Below are 26,187 nucleotides of genomic sequence, written 5' to 3'. Positions count from 1 at the left end.
GGCGGCACAGCTTAATTCTCATTTTTCCTGGATTTTCTGGGAAAAGGCACTAGGAGTGCTTCTTTCTTCTGCTCATGTAATGATAAATTTTGACATAAGATATTCTTTCATCATTTGTCAAAATTATGAATTCCAGTCCTTTGAAAATCTGATAGCTTTCAATTTTACTATTAAAATATGACCATCTCTGAAGTGTTATTGTTTTAGTTGAAATTACTACTGAAAACCTAGATATTTATCAACACTAAGATGACTGTTTTTGTTTTAATTTCTACCAATGGGTCAGAGTCCACTGAAGATAAAATAATTATTTACCCAAAAGTTCAAAGACTTTGTGCATATTTGATAATCAACTTGAACTTAGTATTTATAAAATCTTTGGATTCCAGACTTTCAACTGCATTTACATAAAGCACAGCAATGGATCTCTTCATAGTTCTGGTGATATGTCTTTCTTGTTTGATTTCTTTCTTTCTGTGGAATCAGAATCGTGCCAAAGGGAAGCTGCCTCCTGGCCCCACTCCTCTCCCAATCATTGGAAATATTCTACAGATAAATACTAAGAATGTCAGCAAATCCCTAAGCAAGGTAGGTATGATTACTTTCCTTCCAGTTGTTTGCAGTTACAGCCCAATATCTAAATAAAATATGATCCCAGACACCATGTTTTAAAGAAGTGGTTTGAAAGGGAAGTGTCAGGATGTCTGGGTGGCTCAGCGGATGAGCGTCTGCCTTTGGCGCAGGTCGTGATCCCAGGGTCCTGGGAGCTCATGAGGAGACTGTTTCTCCCTCTGCCTATGTCTCTGCCTCTCTCTGTGTGTCTCATGAATAAATAAGTAAAATCTTGAAAGAAAGAAAGAAAGAAAGAAAGAAATAAAGAAAGAAAGAAAGAAAAGAAAGAAAGAAAGAAAGAAAGAAAGAAAGAAAGAAAGAAAGAAAGGTAAGTGTCCATTGTATATTCAGATGTGACTTTAAGTGGTATACAGCTGGAAGGCTGCCAGAAAATAAATCCGTGAGATAATTGTTGAAATTTCCAAAAGAAGGAATTCTCTGTCTGTAATGTGACTAGTAATTATTATTTAATAATTATTCTTTGGTAAACTCTAATGGCAATGAAACTGCTTTCAGTTAAAAAAAAAAAAACAAAGTTCTACTGATTTACAGTCACAACACTAAATTTTCCTAAAAGCGCACATTGATTTTTTTTAAGATTTTATTTATTTATTCATAAAAGACACAGAGAGAGAGGCAGAGACATAGGCAGAGGGAGAAGCAGGCTCCCACAAAGAGCCCAATGCAGGGCTGAATCTCAGACTCTGGGATCACAACCTGAGCCGAAGGCAGATGCTCAACCATTAAGCCACCCAGGCATCCCTCAGCCCAGGTCTGATTTCAAGGTCGTGAGTTCAAACCCTGTGTTGTGCTCCACAGTGGGCTTGGAGTCTACTTAAAAAAAAAAAAAGAAAAAAAGAAGAATATTGGTCCTTAGCATTAGAACAATGTGATGTCATCGACTCTCATGTTAGCATTTGCCTCGTGAAAATATCGCTCTGGTTGCTTTATAGAGAATGAATTGTAAGTTGAAAGAGTATAGGTCCTACATCATTTAGTGTACCAAATAAGCTGCCATGTCAGAAAGATCTCAATAACACAATGGCTTTAAAGAAAACAGGAACTTATTTCTGTCTCACAGAATGATATAGAGGTGAGTGCCTCTCTTCCTTGAGGTCATTCAGAGAACCAGTTTTTCTCAGTCTTGTAGTTTACCATCCTGGGCGCCTAGGCTATTGTTCTCATGTGTATGGACACAGTGGAGCTATCTCCTTGCTGTCAAATTTCAGTCCATGGGTAGGGGGAGAAATGGAGGGCATGCATTTACCATTAAATGCATGCCCTACACCCAGTGTAGGATTTGCACACATCATTTCTGTTAATAGCAGTTCATGCAAACTTAGTCATATGGCCATATAGGGAAGCTGGGAAATGTCTATGACTATATTGTCAGATCCTTATGTATTATTATGTAGCAGTCTGTGTACTAAAAAGATGTGGAGAGGGGATAATGAGGGATGATTATGTGTCTACACAGGGGCAAGAGGAGGGATTTCCCTTAAACAGGACAAAAAATACATCACTTATTGTAACTATAGGAAGGAAGGAGAAATTTGATACAGTTATAGGTTTGGCAGATAAAAGCTAATAAAATAATATGAATAAAATCCATAATATAGTCCCTGTCACATAGTAGAAGCTGAATAAAGGATAACTGTTGGTAATGATGATAATAATAGCAACATTCTAACAATATAATGATAATTACCACTTAATATGATTTATTAAATTACTATTTCTAGAAGTTGAAATCTTTTGTAATGGGTGAATGAATATTAAAATGCCTCTTTGGTAAGATTAAAGCTATTTCCCTCACTTACCTACATTTCTAGTTTTGAAATTCTACTACTCTTGTACCTCCTATTCCTTTCCCAGCTAGCAGAGAATTATGGCCCTGTGTTCACTGTGTATTTTGGCATGAAGCCTACCGTGGTGTTGTACGGGTATGAAGCGGTGAAGGAAGCTCTAATTGATCGGAGTGAAGAGTTTTCAGGCAGAGGCCATTTCCCATTGTTGGACTGGACCATACAGGGATTAGGTATGTCTCAATTTGGGGAACGTATATGGGTTTGTATGTCGCAAAGACTCTGAAACAGCCTAAGGGATTGAGACATTGTAAATATTTAGAGAAATTTATGAAAACGTCATAATTCCAACATTTTTCTGTAAAGGATCATTAATCCATATTTTAGATTATGAAGGGGACTCAAAGTCTCCGTGAAACAGTAGATTCAATGGAAGCAAATCATCTCACTGTTAGTGTTGTATGAATTTGTGTTCATTTTAAATTATGGCCAGTTAAGCTAATGTTAATTTCAGTTAAGATAATAAGAGACTGAGAGAAAAGAGAAGAGAGGAAAATGACTCAGTTATCCTAGTCACGAAACATTTTGCTTTCTGGCCTGAGTCATGGTGGCCAAGAGGCTATTTTAGGAAATTCATATAGTATGCATGGAGCCAACATAGGTTTAAGATATTTTCAGCTTTGCCTTCAATCTTTTATTTTCCTAAAAAAAATTTAAGATATATTTGAATCCAATAGAATACAATGCATAAAGTACAAATACGCTCTGAAAAGAGGTTTAGGGAAAACAGCATAGTGAGTACATATGGATTGCAAGTGATAATAGGAAAACCTTTTTACCTTTTTAAATTAAAGTAATTGAACTGTCTTCCATTTGTTTTTGGAGCTGGCCTTATGCTGTCTGGCCCTCTGGTGGGTCACTAGGTTCTGCAAAAAGAGATAAGGCCCTGAATGGGGTCACTTCCTCTTCTACATTGTTCTTTAAAATCTTTATGGACAAGTTTCCTATGAAAATTGTTTTTTTCTCCTGATTTTGTCGTGGCTCTGGATGTCTGACTGAACTTCCATGGTATTAAGACCATATTTCATGGGGGCACCTGGGTGGCTCAGCGGTTGAGCATCTGCCTTTGGATCCTGGAATCCCGGGATGAAGTCCCACATCGGGCTCCCTGCATGGAGCCTGCTTCTCCCTCTGCCTATGTCTCTGTATCTCTCATGAATAAATAAATAAAATCTTTAAAAAAAAAAAAAGAAACCATATTCCATGGAAAAGACTTAACACAGAGAGAGGAAATGTGAAAATGAGGAGGAATATATTTTCACGAACTTCTTTCCAGTGCGCTCTCCCCTCCTCTTGAGAACTGACTCTTTTTGTTGCCTCGCCTACAATTCATTTACAACATACAGAAACCAGCCCTGAAAATTTTCCCTATACTTGGATTCACAATGACCTGTGTGATCACAGAGCATTTTGTCTCCATGATCATCAGTAAAATGCAGACAAAACATTTGGTTCACAGTTATTCTGAGGTTTGAAGGAGCCAACAGATGAAGAAGGGTTGAGCAATATGTCAAACCCAGAGTCTTGACAGATCCTAGGCTGGGTTAACAGGAGACTGGTAAAGCAGGGCTCATTGGAAAATCCTGTGGCTGGCACCACTGTATTTACAACCCTGTTTACGTGTGGATTATTACGTGTGGATAAATAAGCAATTATTTGCTAAGATAAAGACTCTCAGCTGGAATTCATGGTAATGGAAGTCATTCTCTTTTTTAAAATTTTTTTTTATTTTTTAAAATATTTATTCATGAGATACACACAGAGAGAGGCAGGGACAAAGGCAGAGGGAGAAGCAGGCTCTCTGTGGGGAGCCTGATGCAGTACTCAATCCCAGGACCCCAGGATCATGACCTGAGCCAAAAGGAGACGCTAAACCACTGAGCTACTCAGGTGCCCACCCCCCCAACTTTTCTTCTGATAGGAATTGTTTTCAGCAACGGAGAAAAATGGAAGCAAACCCGGCGTTTTTCCCTGACGGTTTTGCGGAATATGGGGATGGGAAAGAAGACTATTGAAGACAGAATTCAAGAAGAGGCCTTGTATCTAGTGGAAGCATTAAAAAAAACCAACGGTGTGTATTTCTTTATGTAGTTAACAGTAATAGTTTGGGAAGACTATATGCTGTTTCAGATAGGTTACAGAGCGACCTGACAGTTCAAGCACAAAAGAAGTTTCTATTTTGCTCCCATAGCAGTATTAAGAGGTGAAGTGGTTGGCATGATAGCCTTTTCAGGCACTAGCTTGATAAGAGACCTGATGTCTTTCTTAAACATGTGCATTCCAGTGTCATCCAGAATTTATCTCCTTGCATGGTAGCAGAAGGAGCAAAGACCCAAGAAAAGGGTAAATTGTGTTTTCAGTAGGCTAGGTATGGCCATGGGACACCAAACTCCATTCCTATCCCATGGGCTCTAACTCAGTCACAGGGCCACACCAACTCTAAGGGGAACTGGGAAATGTGGTTATCTGTGTGAATAGGACAATGAGGAGAACATGGATTTTGGTAATGAGCTAATAGTTTTTGCCACCACACCTTGCAAAATGAAGTAATTTCTCTAGTAAGTTCTCGGGAACATCACAAACATTTCACTATAGCTGTATGTCAGGTCATTATGCTGAGCACCGTAAACTTACTCAGGGCTGTCAATGTTACATTCGTAAAACTGGGGGAAAAAGAAAGCACTGGTGGTTCAGGGGTAGGATTCACGCCAAATCCTTCTTAGTGCTTAGGGCTGCATTATAGCTCACCTGGAGGAGTGTGAGTGTAAATGGAGGGAGCTTCAGTAGCATGAGTTGGCTTGGTGCGTGTGCGTGTGTGTGTGTGTGTGTGTATGCAGGAGTGTGAGAGGAGGTGGAAGAGAATGGGGTGGGCAGGAGGCTTAAGGAAGGAGGAAGATCAGGATAATAAGATATATGTGGTTTCTTAACCTCAATATTTAAATATTTTCCAACTAAATAATCCTATTTTTGATATGGTGAATTGCCATTGTTTCAAATATATATACACATATGTATTTTTTTAGAAAGAAAGAGAGAATCTTAACCAGGCTCAACACTCGGTATGGATCTTGACACAGATCTTGATCTCAGGATCCTGAGATCATGACCTGAGCTGAAAGCAAGAGTCAGACGCTCTACCAACTGAGCTACCCAAACGCCCCTGCCATTGTGTTTTTTAGCTAATATTACGTATTGTCCCGACAGGTTGTCCCCCCTCCTCTTTTTGCTGCTATTAATATAAAAAATGCAATTATTACAAATATTTGCATGATTCTTGTTTCTTCCTTGGAATAAATTTCTGGAAGTGGCAGTAGAGTGTCAGTGACTATCATTTGGACTTTTTTTTTGTTTTGTTTAAAATTTTATTTATTCATTCATGAGAGACACACAGAGAGAGGCAGAGACACGGGCAGAGGGAGAAGCAGGCTCCCCGCGGGAAGCCCGATGTAGGACTCGATCCGGGACTCCAGGATCACTCCCTGGGCCAAAGGCAGGTGCTCAACAGTTGAGCCACCCAGGGATTCCTCATTTGGACTTTTGATGTGTGTTACTGAGGAATAGGTGGGAGACCTGGCAGAGGAAGGGATAGGAGCATATGTTGTTTTTTACACTTTCAATGTAATATATTATTTTCACGTGATTAATTTATGTTTGTCAAGAGCATGATCAACAGACCAGTGCAATATTCCACTATTTTGGATGCTCCCCATCTATGCTTACCCAGCTTCTGGCCGACCCCACTGAGCTGGGGGCCCTCACACTCTTGGGTAACCCATTTCACCACTGCGGAACTCCTAACTATCGAAAGTTTCCTTTATATGTTGGACAGAACATTTTTCCTTATAACCTAGACTTTTTGATACCTGCTAAGTCTTTTTTTCCTTTTGGAGTTACAGTGTTGTAACAGATAAGATGTACCTCCCATCCAGAATTTGGTTTAGATGCTGAGACTAATGGTACCACACATACCCCGTTTAGATGTTAAAAGTTGATGACTCACAAAGTGAGGCTTTCTGTGGAGAGCGGGGCGGCTCTTAAGCAGGTTAAGAAACAACCTGCAAGCGGTGCTGGGTGGTTCAGTCAGTCATGATCCAGGGCCCTGGAACCTTGGCCCCACGGTGAGCTCCCTGCTCAGCAAGGAATCTGCTTCTCCCTCTCTGCCCCTCTCCCCTGCTTGTGCTCTCTCTTTCTCTCTCAAATAAATAATAAAATATTTTTTTAAAAACCCACAGCTTGAGAGAACAGGGAAAGGGTACTGGCTTGATGTGTGTGTGTTTTCTTCTTAAGATTTTATTTATTTATTCATGAGAGACATAGAGAGAGAGGCAGAGACACAGGCAGAGGGAGAAGGAGGCTCCATGCAGGGAGCCTGAGGTGGGACTCGATCCCGGGTCTCCAGGATCACCCCCTGGGCTGAAGGTGGCGCTAAACCGCTGAGCCACCCGGGCTGCCCTGGCTTGATGTTTTTATGGTGGTTAAGGGATGGGGTAGGGAATGAGAGTTTCTGTGTGCAAGTCAGTGGTTGTATAGTTTAAATGTCTTATTTCCAAAGGAAGGAACACGAGCTTTTTTATCAGATTGTCCAGATGTGAGTAGAAGAAGAAAAGGTGAGGTTCAAAAGTTATTGGCAGCCAAACATCAAAAAATGGAGTCGTGTTGGGCAGCCCAGGTGGCTCAGCGGTTTAGCACAGCTTTCAGCCCAGGGCGTGATCCTGGAGACCAGGGATGGAGTCCCATGTCGGGCTCCCTGCAGGGAGCCTGCTTCTCCCTCTGCCTGTGTCTCTGCCTCTCTCTCTCTCTGTCCCTCATGAGTAAATAAATGAAATCTTAAAAAAAAAATGGAGTCATGTTTTGTATATAGGAAGCCTGGTTCCAATACTATATAACGTATTTCTTCAAATATCCAAACGGAACTCCAATTTCTCTAATTATTTTTCTCTTCTACAAGAAATGCACACCCAACTTTTTTCAACTATGTTTTATAAAATATGGTTTCAAGTATCTCCAGGCTCCTGATTTTCTTATTTGGTTGCTCAGCTTCCTCCAGGTATCATGAAGAAATATCCACACCAAAAGCTAAACTTTCCAGCTTTCAAGATACTTTAAAGTGACTTCCTTCCTTTGAATTATCCAGTGGCTCTTATTTGGAGAATAACATAAATAGAACACTTGGAGAAAATTAATAAATGGGCTGGCTGGATTAGATAGCTTTGTTTGGGCAAACCATCTATTTTAGGCATGTTGAGTTTATGGCAATGATGACACATCCAGGTAATTCCGATATTTAAATGAATCTCCAAAGTCAACCCTCTCAATCATTTTAAACAGTCAACTTGAGATTTATATTAAAATTGTGCTCTTTTAAATTATATTGTTTTAGCATCTCCCTGTGATCCTACTTTCCTTCTGGGCTGTGCTCCCTGCAATGTGATTTGCTCCATTATTTTCCAGAATCGTTTTGAGTATGATGATAAAGATTTTTTAACCTTGTTAGAGTATTTTCATGAAAACCTTCTAATTTCAAGCACCTCCTGGATACAGGTAAGGTCAAGATTCTCTTTAAATGGGAAATAAGGGGATCCCTGGGTGGCTCAGTGGTTTAGCGCCTGCCTTTGGCCCAGGGCATGATCCTGGAGTCCCGGGATCAAGTCCTGCATCAGGCTCAAGTCCTGCATCAGGCTCCCTGCATGAAGCCTGCTTCTCCCTCTGCCTGTGTCTCTGCCTGTGTCTCTGCCCCTCTGTGTCTCTCTCTCTCTGTGTCTATCATGAATAAATAAATAAAATCTTTTAAAATAAATAAATAAATGGAAAATAATTTTCTAGCTAATCTGTTGCTCATGCTTACCTCATCCCTTTGTCCTGTTTCCAAATGGCTAAAGTAATGTTTACCAGACTATCATTTGCAACCAATTAGTGAGTGAGTTATCAAATCAGTTTAATGTATTGAAATGAAATTTAAAACATGAAATATAGTGGGGCACCTGGGTGGCTCAAGTTAAGCATCTGACTGGTGATACTGGCTCAGGTCATAATCTCAAGGGTCATGGGATTGAGCCCTGGCATCAGGGTCCATGCTTAGCAGGGAGTCTGCTTGAGATTCTCCCTCCCCCTCTACCCCTCCCACCTGATGCTCACTTGCTCTCTCACTCTCTAAAACAAATCTTTAAAAAATTATTTTAAAACCCATGAAATATAGTGATAGAGAAATGTAGTATAGTACATCAATTATAGCAAAGTGTTTTTTTTTTGAGAAACCTTTTCTATATCCAATAGATGAAGAGGGTGATGATATGAAATGTGTTTCTTACTACAGTACAGTCTCAGAAAATGTTAGTAACTTATGTTACTAAGAACTAAAATCATGTGTGAACCATAAGGTCATGATGTGGTCCCCCTGGAAAGGACTCTAGAGAACAAAGAGTCTACTCATTTTTTGGAACAAGAAACTATCACTAAAATAGCCTAGCCAAGACAAGCAATGAGCTAGACCTGGAATCTAGAGTTCTCAGTTCTCTACGTAGTTTGGTACAAGCTACTGGAATGAATAAATTGCTTCACTGCCACCAAGAGCATTAATTCATGAGGTACTGTCTAAAGTAGAATCTGTAAATTCTAGGACTGGCCATGGGCTGATGAATAAGGGCAGTGTGCATATTCCTGAGAGTATAAAATCCCTAAATAACTAAGTAATTTGGGCATTTCTTTAATCTCTCTGGTGCAGTTTCTTCATTACAAAAAAAAAAAAAGGTTGTAAGCCTTGTAAACTTTTTTAGGTGACTCTGTAGAAATACATGTAGGTAAACTGGGATGAACACTAGGTTCTAGCTCTATTACGAGACTGATGTCTCAGAAGGTTGACTGACCTTTCTGAACCTCAATATTCACCTTTGGGAAAAGATGGTATGCTCCTGGATTCCTTCACAGAGTTATGGTTAGGAAAGAAATTTAAATGGTTTTGAAATCACTTTGTGACTCGTGCATCCTGTAAGTCCAGACATGGTGTCAGTTCCCTGTCCTTCAAACTCCAAGTACGTCATAGTACAGGAAGCATATCTTACTCCTCTTTATATCCTCAGCATAAACAAGTGTCTGATTCATAACATAGGCCTGTAAAACTTTGCCGAGTGAATTAATGAATGATTCTTTCCTCTTTCAGCTCTACAATGCTTTCCCTCTTTTAATACATTACCTTCCAGGAAGTCATCATGTGTTATTTAAAAACATTGCTAACCAATTTAAGTTTATTTTGGAAAAAATAAAAGAACACGAAGAATCTCTAAACTTTAGTAACCCTCGGGACTTTATTGACTACTTCCTGATCAAAATAGAAAAGGTAAAACGTGACCCTTTATCTTTGTGGGTGGTGTGTGTGATTCATGGATTAGATTTGTTCTTCTCAGTGAAACTGCGATATTAAAACAAATGGTCCTTCCGAAAGATATATTAATTGCTTGTCTGACCTCTTGCTTGTGCAAACGATATTGGGTGTCTTGAGATATAACTAAATTCTCACTGAAAATGACTTTGCAGGTTTTATATTTATCATGTTAAAGCTGGTTCTTTATTTGAGGGCAGATTGAAATATACACTCACACACTTCAAGATTAATGATACACAACACATCATCCTTCACTGAATAAGCTCAGCAACTGGAAGATGTAACCAGAGAGGGAACACAGGAATGGATAGGGATCTACAAAGGCTTACTTTGGAAAGGCAGTAGGAAATCTTCACAGATGAGGTAGGTTTTGAAGAAACTTTAGCTTAGATGAACAGAGACAACATAGTAGGTCCAGGGAACAATAAGCGCAGTGATCAAGTGTGTGGAATTTTCAGAGAGGTGATCTTAATTGTAACTGACGAATTGTCATGGGTGTAATGATTGATGAGTTGGGAATAACGATGCACTGGCGGGGTGAGTGGTTCAGATGGCTTGAATGGGAAAATTAGACATTATTAAATAAGCAATAGATGCTTATTTACAAGTGACAACGAGTAGCAGTGAGGAGTTGATAAAAATTGTGTTTCAAAGAAATTGTAGAGCAACTGATCAATTCTAGGGGATGAGAAAGTGAAGAATCGGAAAGGACTTGTTGAAAGTTTATAACTGATTATATTTTAACTGGAAGGAACACTAACAACTTTCTAATTGACCTGCAGCTGTAGCACTCACACCAAATAACTATGTCATATTGAGTTAAGTCACCTCTGAGACTCTTTTATTTACCAAGTAATTGTAACACATTGTTTGTAGGAAAAACACAACAAACAGTCTGAATTTACCATGGACAACTTGATCATTACCATATGGGATGTGTTTAGTGCGGGAACAGAGACAACGAGCACCACCCTGAGATACGGACTCTTGGTGCTGTTAAAGCACCCAGAGGTCACAGGTATGGTCACAAGTGTTGGGCAGGGTGCAATTCCACGAAGAAAGTGACAGGTGACACTGACAATTTTCCCACTCTTCACCTGCCCTGACAATATACACAAAAAACTTTCTATCTTTGGTACATCTTCCCATCAATGGATAAATCAATTCAAATTCGTTTATAGTACATAAAAGGAGATGAAATATTCAAGCAGCAGCAGAGATTTGAAGGGCAGAGCTCACGGTTTTCCCTGCTGTGGTGGAATGTCCCTGATTTGCTTCCTAACAGATGCAAATAGCGAGTTGTCTTAGGACCTGGAAGAATCAGTCTTCCACTTTCTCTAAGAAGATACCACTTGATACACTTTCCATGTCCAGATAAGTATATTTTTGTCAGAAGATATTTCTACTCAAATTCACTTGCAATGTAAGGATTGACTCAACAAAAATTACAGTGTCTTTATCAAAGAGACTCACTCTCTAAAAAAAGTTACATACAAATAAATTATTTTCAAATATATCCTTTTGGGCAGATAAATTCTTCCTCACAAACATAACTTCTCTTGCAAATGCAACCTTTCCCCTTTTGCTTCTTTTTTTTATTGAGTACTCATCTTTTTTTTTTTTTAATTGAGTACTCATCTAAGGGGATATTTCCTTCCCTACTACATCATGTTCTGTGCTTTGGCACACTGAGACACTTTAAAAAAAATGTATGTATTTATTCATGAGAGACACAGAGAGAGAGAGAGAGGCAGAGACACAGGCAGAGGGAGAAGCAGGCTCCAGCAGGGAGCCCGACGTGGGACTCGATCCCGGTGGCTCCAGGATCACACCCTGGGCTGAAGGTGGCGCTAAACTGCTGAGCCACCCAGGCTGCCCCGGAGACACTTTAACACAGTTACATCTCAGGAGGCTTATCCCTGTGACATCGGCACCACATTACTCTCCTTCGTGTAAGGTCCTCCTGTCCTCCCAAGGTAAGTAAGAAGTGTTCTCCAAATGGTGCGATTTGGAAGCATAGCTTTGAAATTCCTTTACTCTCACTCATGGGATATAATACTGTGTTTCCCTTAGGTGACACAGACTCTTTCAAGTCAAGTAACTTCCCTCTTATTAGGCCCATGTTGATTATGACTACAAATACCGTATGACAGTTGTCTCTAGACCTTTACATCTTGTGTACATTGCAAAAGCCCGTTTTGTGTCCTAGCTCCCTATTGCTTCCATGTTCATTCTTCTTGCATCATATCCATTTATATTTTTTCTTTCTTCCCATTTTCATCCCTCCCTTCGCCATTCTCTAAGCATTCTGATTTTATAAGTAGGTTCCAAACCTCTTTACATAGTCACTCTCTTCTAGATGAAACTCCAGCTTCTCAATCCGAGAAGTTTAACACTTCTCTAGAATTCCTGTCTTCCTTATAGCTGTCAAACCACAGAATTGTCACATGCTCCATTAATAAAGACATCTCTTCAGGTAGTAGATAAATACCATTTGACCAAATTGCAACATGATACTGGAGAAAATGGGTTCTAGACTAACTACAGTGACTTCAGATTCTGACTTTATTAGTAAGTAGCTATGTGATCTCTGACTCATGACTACTCTGCATATCTTGGTCTCTCATCTGTTTAGGGGAGATGATACATTCACAGAATCTTTCCCTCATAGGAGAAAGCTAATAAATGTTTAACTACTGAACAGTCCTAGTAAAAGAGCATATTTCGCAATATTTTGCAAATAAAGGAAAAATTGTAATTTGCTAACAAAATTACTTTCAGTAATCTTACTCAATTGCTAACATTGTGGGTTTGGGAATGAGAAAGAACACATAACACCTGGGTGGCCTTAAGGAATATATTTACTTGTATGAGTCTGTTCCCTTATTTTTGAGACACATAATACCCAACACACAGGGCTGTTTTGAGGAATTATAAAGTAATGTAATACATTGTACAGCATGCCTGTCATATTTTGCATTCTAAATAAATGTTAACTTCCTATGTGCTGAGTCAAACATCTTAGTTGTTCTATTTATTAAACATTTATTGCACTGGGTAGTTCTTACTCTCATGGAACTTACCTATTTAAAACAAAAACTGGCATATACAAAGTGGTTAAACAGTATGGTTTGTAGTGCACTTTTAAGACCTCATATCCATGAGTTTATCAAACAAAAAAAAGTACACAAAATAGAGAAATCAGAGTTGGATCTCATGGTATCGTTTGTTTTATATGTACATTTATTTAATTCTCTAATGAGACTCCAATTTGCCCAGGAAACAGATTTCTTTTTCTCTCCCCTGTGGAAGTAGCCATATGTGATTTTCCCCTTTCCCAATATCCTCCCACAATGTAACCATGATTAAGATCAAATCAAGGGGTGCCTGGGTGGCTCAGTCAGTTCAGTGTCTGACTCTTGGTTTCTGCTCAGCTCATGATTTCAGGGTCATGAGATTTGGTTTTCTGTCAGGCTCTGAACTGAGTGCAGAGTCTGCTTGGGGTTCTCTCCTCCCTCTGCCCCTCCCCTCAAGTGCACATGAGCTCTCTCTCTCTCAAATAAATAAAATCTTTAAAAAAAAAAAAACCAAAAACAAAGGAAGACCAAATCAAAAGACATTTGCATTTCACATAAATTCTGATTCCTGTCTTGCCAGCTAAAGTCCAGGAAGAGATTCATCGTGTAGTTGGCAGACATCGGAGCCCCTGCATGCAGGATAGGAGCTGCATGCCCTACACAGATGCTGTGATACATGAGATCCAGAGATACATTGATCTTGTCCCCAACAATCTGCCCCATTCAGTGACTCAGGACATCAAGTTTAGAGAATACCTTATTCCCAAGGTGAGAGATATTTCATTGCTACTACTTAAGGAATTTAAAAAAAAATTAAAAATATGTATGTCTGTATGTATGTCTGTATATATATATATATATATATATATATATATATATATATATATATAGTTGAGAATGCAGACAGGGGAAGAGGGAGAATCTCCAGGCTCTACACCCAGCCTGGAGCCTGTCCAGGGGCTCAGTCTCACGACCATGAGATCATGACCTAAGCCAAATCAAGAGTTGGAGGCTTAAGCCACTGAGTCCCTCCAGGGCCCCCTCCTTAAGAATGTTAGGTTATCAAGTGTCACAACAGTAGGATTATAGATTACCTAACCATGTGTACAGGCATGACATAGTCATAACCCAGGCATTTTACTCTCTGGCCACATGCTCCTTTCCTTTTACTTTCTTGATAAAATTTTATAAATAATAGTGCTTAGACTCCCACAGGATTTTCTTCATAATATTCATTAGCAAGACTGCTTACTACCTGTTTTCTTCTGAAAGTTTTGTGGTTTTAGGTCTTGTGTTCAATTATTTAATTCATTCTGAGTTAAGTTTTGAGTGTAAGATATGGTCCAGTTTTCCCAACACCATTTATTGAAGAGATTGTCTTTTCTTGATTGTATATCTTGGCTCTTTTGTTAGTAATTAACTGACCATCTATGCATGGGTTTATTCCTGGGTTCTCTATTCCTTTTCATTTATCTAATGTGTCTATTTTTATACCAATATCATGCTGTTTTAATGACTATAACTCTATAATACAATTGGAAATCAGGAAGTGTGATTCCTCCAGCTTTGTACTTCTTTCTTATGATTGCTTTAGCTATTTAGGATCTTTTGTGGTTCCATAAAATTTTAGAATTGTTTGTTCCATTTCTGTGAAAATGCCATAGGAATCTTCATAGGGATTGCATTGAATCTATAGATGGCTTTGGGTGGTATAGATATTTTAACAGTATTAATTTTCCCAAACCATGCACATAGAATATCTTTCCACTTATTATGTGTTGTCTTCCATTTCTTTCATCAGTGTCTTATAGTTTTCAGTGTACAGATCTTTCACCTTAGTTAAATTTATCACTAGATTTTTTTATGCCGTTGTGAATGGGATTATTTTCTTAATTTCTCTTATGGTTTATTATTAATGTATAGAAATGCAACAGATTTTTGTATATTGATTTTTATCCTGAATTCATTTATTCTAACAGTTTGGGTGCAGTCTTTAAGGTTTTTTTATTTTTACTTTTTAAAGAAGATTTTATTTATTTATTCATGAGAAACACAAAGAGAGGCAGAAACATAAGCAGAGGTAGAGGCAGGCTCCCTGTGGGGAGCCTAAGGCAGGACTCGATCCCAGGATCCCGGGATCACAACCTGAATCAAAAGCAGACGTTCAACCACTGAACCACCCAAGTGCCCAGGGTTTTTTCAAATCTACAGTATCATGTCATCTTCATACAGTGGCAGTTCTACTTCCTTTCCTATTTGGATGCCTTTTCTTTCTTTTTCCTAACAAATTCTCAGACTAGGACTTTTAATACTATGTTGAATAAAAGTGGTGAGAGTAGGCATCCTTCTTTTGTTCCTGATCCTAGAGGAGAAGCTAAAGCTTTCCCTACTGAGGATAATGTTAGCTGTGGTCTTATCATATATGGCCTTTATTATGTTGAGGTACATTCCCTCTATATCTACTTTGTTGAGCATTTCTTTAATGCTTTTTTTCTGCATCTACTGAGATCATATGATTTTTAGCCTTCATATCACAATGATTTGTGGATGTTGAACCATCCTTGCATCCCTGGAATCAATCCCACTTGATTACAGTATATGACCCTTTTATTGTACCGTTCAATTTAGTTTGCTAAGATTTTGTTGAGAATTCTTTAAATGTTTGGTAGAATTCACCAGTGAAGCCATCTGGTCTGGGAATGGTGTCTGTTGAGAGAGTTTTGTTTATTCAGTCTTAGTTATTGTTCTGTTTTTGTTTTTTGCTCTTTAATTTTGGGTCACATTTCCTTCTTTTTCACATGTTTAATAATTTTTCGCATGCTTGTGGTACCTAGCTGGCTCAGTCAGAGGAGTGTGCAACTCTGATTTTAAGGTTGTGAGTTCAAGCCCCACATTAGGTTTGGAGCCTACTTAAAAAAATTATTATATGCTGAACATTTTAAATGATGCCTTGTGGAGAATCTGATTATACTATCTTCCTTTAAAGGACATTGACTTATTTTGGCAGGCAGCTAAATTACTGACAAAAGTTTTTCAGTCTGTTAGGCTTACTATAATTCTTTCATTGTGGGTTAGTTTCACTTTTGAATTTAGTTTTTATGCATGACCCTTAGTCCAGTGTGGGTTCTTTAACCTAACAATTTACAAGTTTGGGGGCTACCACAAAAAATCTGAGGTGCCAAGAAAGTTCTCTTCACCCTAGCTGGGTTGGAATCTCAACTCCCCCATCTCTGCATAACATCTGATATCCAGCTTCAGTTCTCAAGCAATCATACAGGGACAGGTTTCATGGAGTTCCCTCCTGTGTATGTGTCACCCAACCCATAACCATGGACTTATAGAGAATAGTGGTAATCTTTTTTGAGTGAAAGCATGTGAGCAATGGGGAGGGGCAGAGAGAGAGAGAGAATCTTTTTTTCTTTTTAAGGATTTTTAAAAATTAATTAATTAATTAATTAATTTATAGATGGCATAAGCAGGGGGAGGGACAGAGGGAGAGAGAATCTCAAGCAGACTCCATGTAAGCCCAGAGCCAGATTCAGAGCTCGATCTCATGACCCTGAGATCATGACCTAAGCCAAAATCAAGAGTAGGATGCCCAACTGACTGAGCTATCCAGGCACCCATAGCATGTGGTAAAATAATCCTTGTGCAAAAGTATTTCTTGTATTATCTCATTTTATGTGTGCAATGTGTTGTTTACTAGTGCAGATTTATTGTTTACATTTTACTAGTTATGAAAATGTGGCATGGAAATGTTAAACAAGTAACCTATAATCACAGAGCTTAATTTAATAGAAAGATTTGATTGATTTTGAAAACTAAACTCCAAATCGTTATGTTACACTGTATCTGTGAGCTTAAGAAACCCTACTAGAAACCAGAAATGCTCTCATTTCAATAAAGATATGCAGTAATTCAACTGAAAGAGCACAATGGGAGGAGGGGATACTTAACCATTTGTCATCTTTTTTTAAAAAAATTATTTTTAAGTAAGCTATGTACCCATGGTGGGGCTTGAAGCCACGACCCCAAGAACAGGAATTGCATGCTCTATTGACTGAGCCAGCCAGACACCCTCAGTTTGTTATCCTTGAAAGAGAAGGGTTTTCAGGAATGACCACTCAAGTATGATTTTGAAGACCTCATACTTGGTTCCAAAGAGAAAGAGCTGATTTTCAGTGGCATTAGCACTTTTAGATAATACTGCAATTTATTTGTCAGGAACAATGCATTCTAGGGAGCTCCCTTAATTTTCTTATAAGAGCATGCTAGAGTCAGGCCACAAACTGAATAGAATGACTTTGGAATCAATTAATAGTGCCTTGGATTGGCATTACAGGATTTAAAACCTGTTAGAGTTGGTCATTAGTTTGTTCTGTGACATGGAGTAAATAAGTCCTTTTTGTACCTCTCTCCTTATCTATAAAACAAAAGGATTTCAAGCTCCATGACCTTCATTATAATTCAGTTTATCTGTTTGTTTTTGTTTTTCATATCAGGGCACAACCATATTAACATCTCTGACTTCTGTCCTGCATGATGAGAAAGAATTTCCCAACCCAGATCAGTTTGATCCTGGCCACTTCCTGGATGAAAATGGCAGCTTTAAGAAGAGTGACTACTTCATGGCCTTCTCAGCAGGCAAGCAAGTTTCATTTTTATCTATATATCGGGGTAGTGAGATGAGGAAGGGCTTTTCGGGGCGGCTACTCTGGGCTAGAGAAATTGTCATTTGCATGAGGCTAGAGGCATCACTCCCAATGCCCAGGTTATTTCTTGTTTGATTGGAGGCTGCGCTTGCCAAGTTTGGCTCCAGAACCCACCACTGAGGTTCCTAAGAAGGGGCAGTGGGTAGAGTAGATAGAAGGTAAGGGAAATTTGAGTATCTCCCTTTAATTTGTCAGAGTCCTGGGAAGAAACAGGTGGCATATTCAAAAGTTAATTAAAGAGAATTTAATCATGAGACTATTTTCAGAGGTATGGGCAGGATTAAGGTAGGTGACAAGGTGTGATCCAGCATCAGCAGGAAGATGTTACCATCCTAGGTCAGAAAGGATGAGAGGAGGGCATTACTGGAACCTAAATAGAACTTTAGGAAAGAAGGAGTGGATGCCTCAACAGGAAATGTATCTATAGCAGAGCAATATAGCCACTGCCTAAATTGTAGCCTGGCAGGGTGGGATAAGGGAATAAATACTCTGACCTTGTTAATATCTAATGCTCTGAATTTATTCAGAATCCAGAAGGGAACTAACTTTTCGGTTTATGCAGTCCATAGAAATCAGCTTCCTGAACAGAGTAGACACAAAAGTTAAACACAAAATGGAGCTGGAAAGTGGGAGAAAGGAGAATATTCAGCACATTCCAAAGGAGAATAAAAGGGGGAGGGAGGAGGATAAAGGGCCTTTCCTGTAGAAGTAATTGAAAGCGAGACAAAAACAGATTTCCTTTTGATTGAATATATAAGAAAAATAAGTATCAAGCAACCCTTGCACAAGATTATGAGCAATGCCCAGAGATGATCACAAAGCAAGGTACTATTATACTACTCCTTATCTTTCTTCCTATATTTTGGGCCCATTACTGTATAATGAAGAGAAACCCCAAGGAGTCTCAAGTCACGGGGCTTGTAGACCTGCGTTTGCCCTGACACTGTGGGTATTATTACAAGATCTAAGGCCTTACCTTAAGAGTTTAGGCTCCAGGATGTGAGACAGATGAATAATTATAATTTCATCTGAAATATGCTATTTTATTTTATTTTTTTTTTTTAAATTTTTAATTTTTTTATTATTATTTATTTATGATAGTCACAGAGAGAGAGAGAGGCAGAGACACAGGCAGAGGGAGAAGCAGGCTCCATGCACCGGAAGCCCGATGTGGGACTCGATCCCGGGTCTCCAGGATCGCGCCCTGGGCCAAAGGCAGGCGCCAAACCGCTGCGCCACCCAGGGATCCCCCGAAATATGCTATTTTAGAAGCATTAACAAGTGTTGTGGAAAACAGAAAAGGGAGTTATATACTTGAGCACATCAAATAAGTTTGGGTAGACGAAATGACATTTGAGCTAGATCTAGAAGGATATGGAAAATATCAACAGGCAGAGGAGAGGAAGGCTGGAGGACTGACTGGAATCCAGATAACATTAGAAACTGTCTGTTTGGAGATAAGTGATTAGTTAATATGCTTGTGGCTAATTTGTAATATTTCTTTTTTTCCTACCTCCTTAGTTAGGATGATGTATCATTTTGCCTGTCTTTGGAATTTCTAGGTCTGTGTATATTCTCTCTACATATGAAATTAAATTTGATTTCCTTCTGTTAATTTGTCTCATGTCAATTTGATTCTCAGTCCAGCTAAAAGGACCTTGAAAGGGACAGGGGATTGTTGCTCACAACAATTGCTATGTCAGCTGGATACCTTAACTCTCTGGACACTGCTCGCCCCATACACCTTCTGCTGACAGAATGTAAGATTTCCTACCATGTCAGTCTCTCAGAATATCTAGAATCTGATGGAGCGAGAATGCTAAGAGTCCTATTTCTCTCTTTCTAAATATAGATTAGCAGGAGAAAATTTTTGTGGAACTAGTTCCTTGGGCTTAGTGACTCTTGGTAAATTTGGTAGAGTCCTCTTTGGTAACTGATCTCTTTTCCTCCCAGAGATGCTCTTTGTTTTCCTTTGTGTCTTTTATGTTGTTTGTCGTACAAACTTTAATATAGGTTAATGGGCCCATGAGGTAAAGCCTGTTGCTTAAGGACATCTTGGAAGCCAAAGCTGCAGAACTGGCAGACACAGATTGAACACTTAAAAGCTGCTATAACTAGGACACCTGGCTGGCTTGGTTGGTGGAGCGTGTGACTCTTAATCTTGGAGTTGTGGGTTCGAGCCCCATTTTAGGTGTGGAGATTGCTTAAAAAATAAAATCTTAAAAAAAAAAAAAAGCTGTTAGAGCACTCACCACCTCAAGAAGGCTCCAGTGATAGGATAAGTTGGTCAGAGAACATAAACTTGAAAAACATTTATCTTAGTTTCTATCTTTCTGAGTTTTTAGAGTGCCCAATCTTTATGAGCGCTTGCCTAGGATTGACAGGAGGTCACCTGCCAGCCTCAGGAAAACTTCTGGGCAGTAAGATATATTGTAAAACAACACATAATCCCCACAGCCGCAGTGGAGGGGGAGAGAGCGGGCAAGTGGCGGCCAGGAGGGCAAGTGGGCTTTTTAAGGGGTTGGTGTCTGCTGGGGTGACAGGTATTAGGCTTATTACTGGTGAGATCGGCCTGGGGCGATGACTGCCCGTGCCCTTATATGGGGTCTGGGTAAAGTACGGTTCAGGCTTCCTGCATAGGTCCAGGCTCCCCCGATGACGTGTCCGGTGTCCTCCGGGCGGTCCGCTGCTGCCCGGAAGGTTCTGAGGTGGGGGCCACAAGGGGGGGGGGTCCGCCGCCGTCTTGTTGGTCCCCCCCATCCCGCGACCCCCTTGATCCCGCCGGCCCAACAGAGATAAACTTATGTTCAGTACTTAATGTCTCATTATTTTATCTTACTTGGAAATGATCTAGATATTCAATTAATTTAGCTTAACATTTAGCAAAACTTTAAACTTTTACAGAACTACCAAAATCTTTGGTAACCTGAATTTTTACCTACACATGATCTCAAAGTTGCAGGATCAGGCTCCTTGTTGGGCTCCATGCTCAGTGTGGAGTCTGCTTCAGATTCTTTATCACCCTCCTTCCCCTGCTCTCTTGCTCTCTAAAAAGTAAATAAAATCTTTAGGGGATACCTGGGTGGCTCAGTTGGTTAAGCATCTATCTGCCTTGGGCTCAGGTCATAATCTCAGGGTCCTGGGATCGAGCCCTGTGTTGGGCTCCCTGCTTAGCCCCCTGCTCATGATCGCTCTCTCTCAAATGAATAAATAAAATCTTATTATAATAATCTTATAATAATCTTATTAATAATCTTATAATAATAATAATAATAAAAGTTTGCCTACAAACCTTTTTATCTTATCTACATCTAATTGACTTGTTCTGAACAGTTTAGACTACGTATAAAATATTTTGAGGCATCAAAGTCAACCATCATTTTTTTCTCATAAAGTTTGTGAGAGATAATATGAACTTATTTGACTTTCAGTAAACACGGGCAGGCTACAAGTTTTATATTTAATCCTGATAACTCTAAAGACACAGCTATTTTAATTAAACCAACAACTTTAAGTTAGTTTTATTTTTATTTTTTAAGATTTTATTTATTTATTCATGAGAGACACAGAGAGAGGGAGGCAGAGACACAGGCAGAGGGAGAAGCAGGCCCCGTGCAGGGAGCCCGTGGGACTCGATCCCAGGTCTCCAGGATCACGCCCGGAGCCAAAGGCAGCCAAAGGCTCAACCGCTGAGCCACCCAGGCATCCCTTAAGTTAGTTTTAATACTGAGTATTTTCCCTGATCACATAAACTTGAAAAACATTTATCTTAGTTTCTATCTTTCTGAGTTCTTAGAATGCCCAATCCTTATAAGGGCTGCCTTCAACTAAATGGAACTCTTTTACAAATTCAATTTAGCAAATTGAAATGAGAGAAAATATCTCACATTTGCAACATGGGACACATACACACAAATAAGATTATATATATATCCCAGGTCCCCAGGATCACGCCCTGGGCTAGAGGCGGCGCTAAACCGCTGAGCCACCCGGGCTGCCCTAAAAATATTTTTATAGATTAGGTTTTTACTAATATTTGTGGGGAGGACATCATAGGCCCAATTTTCAAATACCTCCCTCTTTTTCTTATTTCTAATTTCTGTTCTTTCATCTTGTCAATGGAGTCCCTGAGGCTAGCCATTAAACTAGGACAATTAAAAAAACAACAACAAACGAAAGTAGGACAATTGAGAGGTCTCTATTAAGAAAGTTTTTCTTGGGCAGCCCGGTGGGCTCAGTGATTTAGCGCCTGCCTTCAGCCTGGGACATGATCCTGGAATTCCGGGATCAAGTCCCACGTCAGGTTCCCCGCATGGAGCCTGCTTCTCCCTCTGCCTATGTCTCTGCCTCTCTCTCTCTCTCTCTCTCTCTCTCTCTCTCTCTCTGTGTGTGTGTCTCTCATGAATAAATAAATAAAATCTTTAAAAAAAAAAGAGAGAGAGAGAGGGAGAGAAAGTTTTTCTTTTTTCAAACAGCCAATTTAAAGAATCCATGAGTGGGATCTGTTATGAGCAACTCAAACTAATAAACCTTTTAATGCTTTAACCAAAGACACAAGAGGCATCCAGTGAGAGGGCATAGATGACGGAATCCTCATGATCCAAAAGATTTTTCTCATAATTTGTCTAAGAAAGCAGAGGCCTTCATTACTGGTCTCCAGTGAAATCATGAGATGCCTCTAGTCACAGACTCAGTAAATCTGTGACACCGGGCATGTGCTCCTGTAATAGAACTTTCCAGCACTAACAAAGATTGAGAACATAAAGGTTCCTATAGGCTGAGACCTCTCATGACAAATACCCTTGAGAGCTGGCGTGGTCAGAGAGAGAGAGAGAGAGAGATTCAGATCCCCATTCTGTTTGGCTGGCCACCAAAGTGCACCCTTGCAAGTGCATCCTCTGGATGGTGGAGACCAAAGAGAATATTCTCACTGGTCACAAAGCCAAGCTCTTGGGACATAGAACAAGACAAAAGGAAAAACTTTACCTAGTTTTTCTTTTGGCTAAACTTTGGGTCTCTTGGATCCACACTAATACCAAGAGGGATGTGCCACAGGGTTAACGATTTACAGTGTGTTTTTACAATATGCCTCACTGCACACCTCATTTTCTTGGGTTGGTAAGTGATCAAGTGTCAACCTAACCTGTTCTGTGACCAACTTATTACAGGAGCCATCTTGAGGTGGTGAGTGCTATCATAGCTTTTATGTGTTCCACTCATGCCTATCAATTGTGGAGCTTTGGTTTCCAAGATGTCCCTTGGCAACAATCCTTAACCTACAGCAAACTTTATCTAAACAGGTGCCAGTCTGATGAGAACCATGAACTCACCAGCCTGTGGGGCTGGCTCAAACAGCAGGCTTATAGGGCCTATGCCTACTTTCTGCACTATGGTAATTGCTTTTTATTAAAAACGACATAAAAGACACAAAGGAAAATGAAGATCATCTCTGGTTAATCTGTTTCCCCCAAAGAGGACTCTACCAAATTCACCAAGAGTTGCTAAACACAAGGAACTAGTTCCACAAGTATTTTCTCCTGGTAATCTAAATTCAGAAAGACAGAAAAAGGACTCTCGCCATTCTTGCTCATCAGACTCCTCAGATTCCAGAAGACTGACATGGTAGGAAATCTTACCTTCTGCCAGCTGTATGTCAGATGTCCCAAGGATCTTCTGGCTGCAGCTGTGTCTGTGGCAAGCAGTGTCCAGTGTGTTAAAGTATACTACCAATTCTGCCAGCTTTCTAGGAAGAGGAATTTTCCTCTGCCTTTCAAGATTCTTCCCACTGGGACTAAAAATCAAATTGACATGAGCCAGATTAAGAGGAGAAAATCAAATTTAGTTTCACAGGTATAGGGAACCTGTAAAGACATGAAATTCCAAAGATAGCAATATAGGCCTCTGGGACATTCTGAGCTAAGGAGAGCGGCAGGAGTCTGAGGATGCAAAGGAGAGGAAGCCATTCGCATGAAGGTGAGAGGAGAGGTTTCAAAAACAAAGGTTGCCTTGTTATACAGAGAAGTCTCTTAGATAAAGAATAATCTGTTAATTGCTCTCTTCCTGGTACAGGCAGGCAGTTGAAGGAGAGGTAAGGAGCTTTTTTGAATTTGCTGGGTTTTTTTAATTTTTATTTTTTTATTCATTTATGATAGTCACAGAGAGAGAGAAAGAGAGGCAGAGACACAGGCAGAAGGAGAAGCAGGCTCCATGCACCAGGAGCCCGATGTGGGATTCGATCCCGGGTCTCCAGGATCGCACCCTGGGCCAAAGGCAGGCACCACCCAGGGATCCCGAATTTGCTGGGTTTTAATTGCTTTTCATTTAAAATAATCTTTATGCCAAAGTGGCCCATCTAGGGGCAAGCTGCCCTTGCCCCTACATGTGCACACAAAAATACGTACTGAGGAAGTGAAGGAAGCCAAATTTCGGTGTAGATAAAAGAAGCCATGGATTAATTAGTCTATTAACATATTTATTTTCTCAGTCCATATTTATTTAAGCTTCCCTGTGTGCTAATTCAGAAACAGAATTAAATGAATATTGAATTTATATGTTGTTTTTAGGGAAGAGAGTTTGTATTGGAGAAGGCCTGGCCCGCATGGAGCTGTTTTTGCTACTGACCAGTATTTTACAGCATTTCACCTTGAAACCTCTGGTTGATCCAAAGGACATTGACACCACCCCAATTGCCAATGGGTTGGGTGCTACACCACCTTTCTATAAGCTCTGTTTTGTTCCAGTCTGAAGAAAGGCCAGGCCGCCAGATTGCAAAGCCACACTGACCTCACCTGAACAAGCCAGATGCTTTTCTGTCTTGTGTGTCAGCCACCATCCACCTCTCCTTTCACATCAGGAAGGACATTCCTGACCCTTTCTTTTCATTGTCTTTATCCTTTAAGATTCAGTTCAAATTTCCCTGTATGAAACAAAATTCTTTTTTGTAATCCAGTCCTAAGATTTCATGCTGTATCTCATATGCAGTGTATACCAATGTAAGGTACTTTATTAATGTCATATTTTCTAACATTAAAAATTAAAAATTGGGACGCCTGGGTGGCCCAGCAGTTTAGAGCCTGCCTTCGGCCCAGGGCCTGATCCTGGAGTCCTGGAATTAAGTCCCATATCGGGCTCCCTGCATGGAGCCTGCTTCTCCCTCTGCCTGTATCTCTGCCTCTCTCTCTGTGTGTGTCTCTCATGAATAAATAAAATCTTTAAAAACAAATTTTTTTTAAATGCATGAAATTCACTCATTTCTTCCTCTTATCTCTTGATAGTTTTAGCATGTGTAATTTGTTTTTTCCCAGTGGTTATTAAAAAATAATTGTGATACACATTTGTATAGGTATGTATATATGAGTATGTCTATGCAGGGAGAAAACAGGGGAAGGTCATTCCAGGCAGGGGCAATAATGTGTGATAAAATATGAATTTGTTGCTCTGTCCAAGGATGCCCTTCCTGCTTCCCCCTACTGGTTAAACACACAATTGGAGACACATACATACATAGACATAGTAAGGCAAAGAAGAGGGGAGGATTATATGTATATATGATTATATTTGAATATACATATACAGAAATATGTGTTTTATGTATGTGTATATACCTATATATTTATATATCATATACCTATGATTTGGTGGTGAAATTTATATAATAACATATAGGTATTTTTACAAGTGGTATAAATATAATACCCTGTTGCAATGGCTATAATAATTTTTTAAATTGGCTCCTTATTCAAGAATAGATTATTTTTGAACTTCTGTTAATATAAAAGTCCCATATGCATATATCTTTTATTATTCTTCAGGAATAGATATGAAGTGGCTGCACATATATGTGAAGTTTATTTTTTATAGATACTGAAGCATAACAGAAGAAAAGTTATGTATCAGTTTACTTTTCTATCATGAGTGTAATAAAAAGACTATTTGACCAAACCTTTGTGTATACTGAGGATTGAATTCTTTGACAGATTTAGTAATTTTTAACTAAAAATTCAGATTTTCAAGTAGGAAATCTTATCATCTGTTAACATTTCATTGAAATAACCAGAACTTTCCAAATATAACATCTATACCTATGTCTGTGTCTCCTTCTGACTTATCACACAAATGTACATATATATATTTGTCAGCATGGGAAGGCAATGAAAGCTGTGAAGATTCGTGGGGACAAAATGACAGAGGGCTGGGAAATCCATATTGGGAAGCCTGATATTTGTGTGATTTTACCATTGAGGTGATTACTGATTTGAAATCAGGTGCTGAGGGGATCCCTGGGTGGCTCAGCAGTTTAGCGCCTGCCTTCGGCCCAGGGTGTGACCCTGGAGTCCCTGGATTGAGTCCCACATCAGGCTCCCTCCCTGCATGGAGCCTGCTTCTCCCTCTGCCTGTGTCTCTGCCTCTCTCTCTCTCTCTGTGTGTGTGTTTCATGAATAAATACATAAAATCTTTTAAAAAAATGAAATCAGGTGCTGAGAGGCTGAAAGGCTAACTATATAAAATATCATTTAGGAGCCTTAGAATCTGGAAAGAATTTT

The 26,187-nt window shown here is 39.5% G+C and overlaps 1 protein-coding gene across 1 annotated transcript; it reads left to right on the top strand.

Moving 5' to 3' along the window:
- Nucleotides 1-388: 388 nt before the first annotated feature.
- On the top strand, nt 389-25,575 carry LOC129493884 (cytochrome P450 2C21). The gene is made up of 9 exons (XM_055300548.1): nt 389-588; nt 2,488-2,650; nt 4,399-4,548; nt 7,858-8,018; nt 9,634-9,810; nt 10,732-10,873; nt 13,513-13,700; nt 17,435-17,576; nt 24,208-25,575. Exons 1-9 carry the CDS (start codon nt 421-423, stop codon nt 24,387-24,389), a joined length of 1,473 nt encoding a protein of 490 aa, XP_055156523.1. The 5' UTR covers nt 389-420; the 3' UTR covers nt 24,390-25,575.
- Nucleotides 25,576-26,187: the final 612 nt, after the last annotated feature.

Source organism: Nyctereutes procyonoides, unplaced genomic scaffold (genome assembly GCF_905146905.1).
Source record: "Nyctereutes procyonoides isolate TBG_1078 unplaced genomic scaffold, NYPRO_anot_genome, whole genome shotgun sequence".
NCBI lineage: Eukaryota > Metazoa > Chordata > Mammalia > Carnivora > Canidae > Nyctereutes > Nyctereutes procyonoides.
This window is presented reverse-complemented; position numbering and strand designations above follow the sequence as displayed.